General features: G+C 45.5%; 1 protein-coding gene across 3 annotated transcripts; it reads left to right on the forward strand.

Moving 5' to 3' along the window:
* Window positions 1-5659: 5659 nt before the first annotated feature.
* LOC140583905 (uncharacterized) lies at window positions 5660-8794 on the forward strand. Of its 3 annotated transcripts, none has more exons than XM_072707862.1 (7): window positions 5660-5759; window positions 6978-7247; window positions 7347-7985; window positions 8086-8124; window positions 8247-8351; window positions 8433-8533; window positions 8663-8794. In XM_072707862.1, the coding sequence occupies exons 2-7, from the start codon at window positions 7002-7004 to the stop codon at window positions 8679-8681; spliced, it is 1149 nt and encodes a 382-aa protein (XP_072563963.1). In that variant the 5' UTR covers window positions 5660-5759; window positions 6978-7001; the 3' UTR covers window positions 8682-8794. The 3 variants fall into 3 exon arrangements, with proteins under 3 accessions (XP_072563963.1, XP_072563964.1, XP_072563962.1); XM_072707863.1 differs by lacking the exon at window positions 5660-5759 and having other exon boundaries at window positions 6381-7247; window positions 7347-7704; window positions 7840-7985; XM_072707861.1 differs by lacking the exon at window positions 5660-5759 and having other exon boundaries at window positions 6381-7247.
* Window positions 8795-9217: the final 423 nt, after the last annotated feature.

Below are 9217 nucleotides of genomic sequence, written 5' to 3' on the forward strand. Positions count from 1 at the left end.
AGGGGTCTGAAATTTGGCATGCGTCAACTAGATGTATGTATGAGGGAGTTTGCAAAATTTCATGAGCCCACGCCTTAGAGAACTTGTCTTGTGTAATTTTAAATGTCTAAGGGAGCTAAAGGCCTCATAAAGGACTTGGGGGGTCCGTCACGGCTGAAGCCTACGAGCCAGGGGTCTGAAATTTGGCATGCGTGAACTAGATCTATGTATGAGGGAGTTTGCAAAATTTCATGAGCCCACGCCTTAGAGAACTTGTCTTGTGTAATTTTAAATGTCTAAGGGAGCTAAAGGCCTCATAAAGGACTTGGGGGGTCCGTCACGGCTGAAGCCTACGAGCCAGGGGTCTGAAATTTGGCATGCGTCAACTAGATGTATGTATGAGGGAGTTTGCAAAATTTCATGAGCCCACGCCTTAGAGAACTTGTCTGGTGTAATTTTAAATGTCTAATTTAAGGGAGCTAAAGGCCTCATAAAGGACTAGGGGGGTCCGTCACGGCTGAAGCCTACGAGCCAGGGGTCTGAAATTTGGCATGCGTCAACTAGATCTATGTATGAGGGAGTTTGCAAAATTTCATGAGCCCACGCCTTAGAGAACTTGTCTGGTGTAATTTCAAATGTCTAGTTTAAGGGAGCTAAAGGCCTCATAAAGGACTTGGGGGGTCCGTCACGGCTGAAGCCTACGAGCCAGGGGTCTGAAATTTGGCATGCGTCAACTAGATGTATGTATGAGGGAGTTTGCAAAATTTCATGAGCCCACGCCTTAGAGAACTTGTCTGGTGTAATTTTAAATGTCTAATTTAAGGGAGCTAAAGGCCTCATAAAGGACTAGGGGGGTCCGTCACGGCTGAAGCCTACGAGCCAGGGGTCTGAAATTTGGCATGCGTCAACTAGATGTATGTATGAGGGAGTTTGCAAAATTTCATGAGCCCACGCCTTAGAGAACTTGTCTGGTGTAATTTCAAATGTCTAGTTTAAGGGAGCTAAAGGCCTCATAAAGGACTTGGGGGGTCCGTCACGGCTGAAGCCTACGAGCCAGGGGTCTGAAATTTGGCATGCGTCAGCTAGATCTATGTATGAGGGAGTTTGCAAAATTTCATGAGCCCACGCCTTAGAGAACTTGTCTGGTGTAATTTTAAATGTCTAGTTTAAGGGAGCTAAAGGCCTCATAAAGGACTTGGGGGGTCCGTCACGGCTGAAGCCTACGAGCCAGGGGTCTGAAATTTGGCATGCGTCAACTAGATCTATGTATGAGGGAGTTTGCAAAATTTCATGAGCCCACGCCTTAGAGAACTTGTCTGGTGTAATTTTAAATGTCTAGTTTAAGGGAGCTAAAGGCCTCATAAAGGACTTGGGGGGTCCGTCACGGCTGAAGCCTACGAGCCAGGGGTCTGAAATTTGGCATGCGTCAACTAGATGTATGTATGAGGGAGTTTGCAAAATTTCATGAGCCCACGCCTTAGAGAACTTGTCTTGTGTAATTTTAAATGTCTAAGGGAGCTAAAGGCCTCATAAAGGACTTGGGGGGTCCGTCACGGCTGAAGCCTACGAGCCAGGGGTCTGAAATTTGGCATGCGTCAACTAGATCTATGTATGAGGGAGTTTGCAAAATTTCATGAGCCCACGCCTTAGAGAACTTGTCTTGTGTAATTTTAAATGTCTAAGGGAGCTAAAGGCCTCATAAAGGACTTGGGGGGTCCGTCACGGCTGAAGCCTACGAGCCAGGGGTCTGAAATTTGGCATGCGTCAACTAGATGTATGTATGAGGGAGTTTGCAAAATTTCATGAGCCCACGCCTTAGAGAACTTGTCTGGTGTAATTTTAAATGTCTAATTTAAGGGAGCTAAAGGCCTCATAAAGGACTAGGGGGGTCCGTCACGGCTGAAGCCTACGAGCCAGGGGTCTGAAATTTGGCATGCGTCAACTAGATCTATGTATGAGGGAGTTTGCAAAATTTCATGAGCCCACGCCTTAGAGAACTTGTCTGGTGTAATTTCAAATGTCTAGTTTAAGGGAGCTAAAGGCCTCATAAAGGACTTGGGGGGTCCGTCACGGCTGAAGCCTACGAGCCAGGGGTCTGAAATTTGGCATGCGTCAACTAGATGTATGTATGAGGGAGTTTGCAAAATTTCATGAGCCCACGCCTTAGAGAACTTGTCTGGTGTAATTTTAAATGTCTAATTTAAGGGAGCTAAAGGCCTCATAAAGGACTAGGGGGGTCCGTCACGGCTGAAGCCTACGAGCCAGGGGTCTGAAATTTGGCATGCGTCAACTAGATGTATGTATGAGGGAGTTTGCAAAATTTCATGAGCCCACGCCTTAGAGAACTTGTCTGGTGTAATTTCAAATGTCTAGTTTAAGGGAGCTAAAGGCCTCATAAAGGACTTGGGGGGTCCGTCACGGCTGAAGCCTACGAGCCAGGGGTCTGAAATTTGGCATGCGTCAACTAGATCTATGTATGAGGGAGTTTGCAAAATTTCATGAGCCCACGCCTTAGAGAACTTGTCTGGTGTAATTTCAAATGTCTAATTTAAGGGAGCTAATGGCCTCATAATGATTTGGGGGGTCCGTCACGGCTGAAGCCTACGAGCCAGGGGTCTGAAATTTGGCATGCGTCAACTAGATGTATGTATGAGGGAGTATGCAAAATTTCATGAGCCCACGCCTTAGAGAACTTGTCTGGTGTAATTTTAAATGTCTAATGTAAGGGAGCTAATGGCCTCATAATGATTTGGGGGGTCCGTCACGGCTGAAGCCTACGAGCCAGGGGTCTGAAATTTGGCATGCGTCAACTAGATGTATGTATGAGGGAGTATGCAAAATTTCATGAGCCCACGCCTTAGAGAACTTGTCTGGTGTAATTTTAAATGTCTAATGTAAGGCAGCTAATGGCCTCATAATGATTTGGGTGGTCCGTCACGGCTGAAGCCTACGAGCCAGGGGTCTGAAATTTGGCATGCGTCAACTAGATGTATGTATGAGGGAGTATGCAAAATTTCATGAGCCCACGCCTTAGAGAACTTGTCTGGTGTAATTTTAAATGTCTAATGTAAGGCAGCTAATGGCCTCATAATGATTTGGGGGGTCCGTCACGGCTGAAGCCTACGAGCCAGGGGTCTGAAATTTGGCATGCGTCAACTAGATGTATGTATGAGGGAGTATGCAAAATTTCATGAGCCCACGCCTTAGAGAACTTGTCTGGTGTAATTTTAAATGTCTAATGTAAGGGAGCTAATGGCCTCATAATGATTTGGGGGGTCCGTCACGGCTGAAGCCTACGAGCCAGGGGTCTGAAATTTGGCATGCGTCAACTAGATGTATGTATGAGGGAGTATGCAAAATTTCATGAGCCCACGCCTTAGAGAACTTGTCTGGTGTAATTTTAAATGTCTAATGTAAGGGAGCTAAAGGCCTCATAAATTAATTGGGTGGTCCGTCACGGCTGAAGCCTACGAGCCAGGGGTCTGAAATTTGGCATGCGTCAACTAGATGTATGTATGAGGGAGTATGCAAAATTTCATGAGCCCACGCCTTAGAGAACTTGTCTGGTGTAATTTTAAATGTCTAATGTAAGGGAGCTAATGGCCTCATAATGATTTGGGGGGTCCGTCACGGCTGAAGCCTACGAGCCAGGGGTCTGAAATTTGGCATGCGTCAACTAGATGTATGTATGAGGGAGTATGCAAAATTTCATGAGCCCACACCTTAGAGAACTTGTCTGGTGTAATTTTAAATGTCTAATGTAAGGGAGCTAATGGCCTCATAATGATTTGGGGGGTCCGTCACGGCTGAAGCCTACGAGCCAGGGGTCTGAAATTTGGCATGCGTCAACTAGATGTATGTATGAGGGAGTATGCCAAGTTTCATGCTTGTCAGTCATTCCAGTTAAAAGTTATGAGCATTTGACAAGGCCGAGCTCCTTTTTCCCCATATCAGAGTCCCAGCAACACATGTGTTGCTGCATCTCTGGTTCTCAACTTTAATTCTCAGTTTAATTTCTGAGGCACCGTCGGCTCCAGAGACTTGGAATTTGGTACACGCGTCTCCCAGGCAGTGCCGGTTCAGAATCTGCAAGTGCCCGGTCTCCAAGTCGCTGCGTTCTCCAAGTGGCCTCCTGGTGGCGCTAGAACGACGGGGTTAAGTGGCAAAGTCCCAGTCCCTTTCCCGCACTGATGCCTAAGGGTTATATTACCCTTAGAATCAGGGTTAGAATCAGGGGGTGGTTAAGTTTGAGAACCTATGGTTAAATTACTCTTAGGGTTAGGACTAGTCCGCCATGAACCAACAGGCTAAAGTAAGTAACACCAATGTATTGTGTTGGATGTGTACACAGGTGTGGTGTCTTTGAAATACATGATTGGTCACGACCTGGAAATACCTTTTATAACGTTTACTGGTGAAATCCATACACGCATGCATTGATAATGTAAGAGTGCCATCTACTGGACATCTACTGTATCACATCCAGTTCAGGTCCAGTCCTTCGCCAGCAAAGGACCTCCTCCTGACCCCATAGTCATACAAGAGCTCATCATCAACTGCAATGTCCTCCACCTAAGGATATGAATAACTTATAAGAATAATATGTTTATATATATATATATTTATATTATAACTATAACATGTTATAGTTATAACTCATAATACGTATTGTTCTAAATAACTCTTGTCTAGCATATGCGTAGTGACAAATGAGAAGCGTATGTTCATTTCGCATTGAATCGTGACTGCATGGCTACGTATTCCTGTATGTAGCAGATGTGTTTTATTATTTACTAGTGTATTGCTTAAATGTTACGTATATGTTAGTTATTATAAATTATAATATTGTTCTACCGAATTTTTGTCTAGCACACGTTGTGTCTGCTGAAAACCGCATGGTTTGTTATGAATAGGCTGCAAAGTACACTATACAGGCAGGATGTAAAAAAAAAAAAAAGATCACTATACAACCGCAGATTTCCGCGATAGAAAATGACATATATATTACATATGTTCCACAGAAAAATCCGCGATACAGCGGGCCCCCTCGAGCTTCATGAAGACATTACGGAGGTCAAACATTTATATGACGGGGGTTAGGGTACACAAAATCATTTAGCGTATAACTGTACGGAGGAGCGACCTAAAAGGATAATTTGAAATGCATACCAAAGTGGACATATATGGGTCTCAGACTTTTCCCCACGTATCTATGCAAAATCACCGAAAATTGCAATTTAGGGCATTGCGTCAGCATTTTCTTTCACTGGGTGGGGAGGGGGGGGGGGGGGGGTGTTTGGTGGGGGTAGTGAGTAGCGCGCGAACTTTAATTAGAATTTGAAATTTGAAATTATTTCAAGTATAACACTTACTACAGATTTGCCTAGTCTGGATATTATCGGTCCACATACTTAGACATCATGTAGTTTAAACATTTATATTACGGTCAAAGACAATACCACATAATGAATTAGCGTATAACTCGACGTAGGAGCGACTTAAAAGGATAATTGGAAATGCATGTGAAAGAGGACATTCTGCCCTTCGTGGCCATATATAGGGGTTTCTGGGACTTCTCTCGAGGTATCCATTGAAAGTCACCCAAAATTGTATTTCAGGGCTTTGCGCCAGCATTTTCTTTCACGGGGGGTGGCGCGCGGGCGGGGGCGTGCCTATAAGTGAGCAGCAAGCTAACTTTCCTCATTAGTGTTTATTCGGGACGGGGCAGAGAAGCAGCCGAATTGGTACATCTTCAATTTGAAGTTTTCCCCCAGCACTTCGTAAGTACTTTACGCTTTTTAGACAATGCATTACTTAAGATTTCAAAGTAACTGTTTTACAAAGCATATCGCAGTTTAATTCCATGTTTAGATAAACTTAGTCTGCCGCTTTGATACGAACGCTGCTGTTACAATGTATATGGCTGTTTTGCGTTTGTCTAAACGGGGAATTAATTAATCTGCCGCTTTGATACGAACGCTGCTGTTACAATGTATATGTCTGTTTTGCGTTTGTCTAGACATATAATTAATCTGCCGCTTCTGAAATGCATACGGCTGTCTAATTGGTCTTTGTAAGCTGACGCAACACTCGCCGTGGCCGCAGTTTGTTGGGGGTAGAATCGCCATTTCGGGTGTGTGCTACTCAAGAGCCACCATTTGCCGCGTGGCGTTGCTCGGATACACGTAATCTGCCGCTTTGATACGAACGCTGCTGTTACAATGTATATGGCTGTTTTGCGTTTGTCTAAACGGGGAATTAATTAATCTGCCGCTTTGATACGAACGCTGCTGTTACAATGTATATGGCTGTTTTGCGTTTGTCTAAACGGGGAATTAATTAATCTGCCGCTTTGATACGAACGCTGCTGTTACAATGTATATGGCTGTTTTGCGTTTGTCTAAACGGGGAATTAATTAATCTGCCGCTTTGATACGAACGCTGCTGTTACAATGTATATGTCTGTTTTGCGTTTGTCTAGACATATAATTAATCTGCCGCTTCTGAAATGCATACGGCTGTCTAATTGGTCTTTGTAAGCTGACGCAACACTCGCCGTGGCCGCAGTTTGTTGGGGGTAGAATCGCCATTTCGGGTGTGTGCTACTCAAGAGCCACCATTTGCCGCGTGGCGTTGCTCGGATAAACGTAATCTGCCGGTTTGAAACGAGCGCTGCTGTTACAATGTATATCGCTGTTTAATTGCATGTTTAGACAAACTTAAATCAACAGTCGATTGTGCATATGTGGCTTTGAAGTTAATGCTTGGTTGCCTACCGGTTACGTCAACCTCTTCCTATACGTGCGTGACCACAAGGTGCGCCAGTTCTTCCACCAATGGGTTTATGCTCCCATTTAACCTATAATTGAAATTAAATGGTTGAATAATTAAGTACTTGGTACCACTAGATGGGTAGAGCAATGGACTCTGAACCATATGTAATCAAATGTGCCTCTTTCTAGATGGTTAATAATTTTGAAATTTCTTCTTCATTTCAGGTACTGTTTTTGTGTTTTTCCATCATGCCCCGCAAGCCCCAGGCCTGCCCGCTTTGCCGGGCTGTCTACAAGAACGTTTCGGTCCACCTCCGTGCCGTGCACAAGGTGGACAGCAACGCGGAGAGGAGGCTGCTGAACTCCTTGTCGTCGGGCAGATTTGCCGGGCCGATAGATTGCCCCGTGCCCCTCTGCCCGGCGACAAACCTCAGCCGAATTGACCGCCACCTGAAGCTGCGGCACTCGCTGGACGGCGACGAGCTGAAGCGGCTGGTATTGCATCCCATTCCATTTAATTGTATCTGTATAGGAAATCTATGCTGCAGTTCATCTTAAAGAATCTCACACGATTACCTCCTGCCCAAAACCCAGATTGCGATCGCCAAGAAGGCGGCGGCACGAAGGTCGTTGCACGACTTGAGAGGCGCACGCAAGCAGAGGGAGGATGAGATGGCACGGCTGAAACGGCGGCTCCGACGCCTGGAGAAGGAGGTGGCCAAGCTGAAAAGGCAAAGCTCCTCTGTGCCTCAGGGGTCGGGATCCTGGTCACGTTCGCAGCATTCTGGCGGTCGGCAGTCTCGGAGCGAGGAGGGCGACATGCCATCCCTCAGCTGCAGACGGCGACGATCAGCTCCTGTGCTCGTCACCACCTCCTCCTCCTCAGATGAGGTGGTCACCACAGCGGTCCAGCTCTCCGGGGAAGGCCCCAGTGGCGCCACATGTAGTCAGGGTGAGTCCAGCCGGGTGCAGTTGCTACCCCTAATATGTTCCACAGAAGGTGGAAACGACCTGTGGTGGAAGACACGTCAATCACTTCAGCAAGGGAACAGCTATGGTGAGGCTAAAACAACATATCTTCCAACAGGTGGCACTGCCCAGGTGGAGGGAGACCTGGGGGCACATGGCACGCAGCCATCGTGTAAGGTGGTGGTTGTCCTCCAGCAGCTGGAGCAGGAGGAGGAGGAGGAGGAGCAGCAGCAGCAGCAGCAGCTGGAGGAGTCGGAGTTTGAAGTAAGTTTAACCGGTTAATTTTGGTAATTGAAGCATTAATAACGTGTGTGTGTGTGTGTGTGTGTGTGTACATGTCAAACTGAACACATCTCTTTGACAGGTCCCAAGTCCTCTGCCAAAAGCAGTGCCGTTTGCTCGGGTAATGCCAAGGCGTCTTTTTTTTTTTTATTTTTTTTTTTTTAACTTTTCAAACATGTTTTGGGTAATTTCTCTGTGATAATGTGCAGTGATCAAAGTAATGTCATTTCTTTAAAATCACAGAAGGCACTCGTCCGACGCAAGATAACGTATCCTGAGACCCTGAAGGATATGCTTCGGCAGCAATTCAGGGACCATTGGCAGGAACGGCCAATAAGAACAGACACGGTTAGTATGCTGTTTGGTATCATATCAGTTACTGCCACCGATGTATCACGCATGACTGAAATGGAATACTGTCTCTTTCAGATCAACAGAGTCTTGTCCCGGTCTCCCACCCTCCTCCAGCACTGCAAAGACCTCCGACTGACGATTGATAACGTCCGAGGCTTATTGAAGCAAATGCAACAGTAAGCCACCTTCACTGAACATTTAAAACATTTAAGATGGTGGTTGTTACTAATACTTTACTGTTGTGCTTGCTGTTGCTCATATGCTTTTTTTTTTTTTTTTTTTCTCTCTGCTTGTCTACATTTCAGATCATCAGTCCCTACATAAGGAGGAAGGATGCCTCTCTGAAAGGCCATCTTTCTTCCCTGTTTTATATCTCCTCTATTAAGTATTTATATTTCTATTTATTTTATTTATATTTTTGTCACAGCTGTTTTATTTGTTGCTTTGCACTTAAGCTTTGAAGTTTACATAGGAACAGGCAAATAAAAGGCCTTTGTTTAATTAATGTCTCAGTTTTCCCTTGTCATGTCCTCCACAAGTCACTGTGCATGGGGTTATGGTAGGCATACTTTTTAACTGATGGGTTCATTAAACACTCGTATGGTTGGGGAAGGGGGGTCTTAGGGTTCGGGAAGGGGGTAAGGGGTTTTAGCGTAATGGCTGTCCCTTACTGCGAATGCCTTGGTCAGCACCACCTCTAGCCTGACCCTACGAGCCAGGGGTCTGAAATTTGGCATGCGTCAACTAGATCTATGTATGAGGGAGTATGCAAAATTTCATGAGCCCACGCCTTAGAGAACTTGTCTGGTGTAATTTTAAATGTCTAGTTTAAGGGAGCTAAAGGCCTCATAAAGGACTTG

This window comes from Paramormyrops kingsleyae, unplaced genomic scaffold, assembly GCF_048594095.1.
Source record: "Paramormyrops kingsleyae isolate MSU_618 unplaced genomic scaffold, PKINGS_0.4 ups26, whole genome shotgun sequence".
Taxonomy (NCBI): Eukaryota; Metazoa; Chordata; class Actinopteri; order Osteoglossiformes; family Mormyridae; genus Paramormyrops; species Paramormyrops kingsleyae.

Coding starts and splice junctions, on each gene's coding strand:
- LOC140583905 (XM_072707861.1), top strand. CDS start 6,942: ATGGTTAATAATTTTGAAATTTCTTCTTCATTTCAGGTACTGTTTTTG. Junction 7,248..7,346: donor GCGACGAGCTGAAGCGGCTG/GTATTGCATCCC, acceptor CCCAAAACCCAG/ATTGCGATCGCCAAGAAGGC. Junction 8,125..8,246: donor AAGCAGTGCCGTTTGCTCGG/GTAATGCCAAGG, acceptor TTAAAATCACAG/AAGGCACTCGTCCGACGCAA.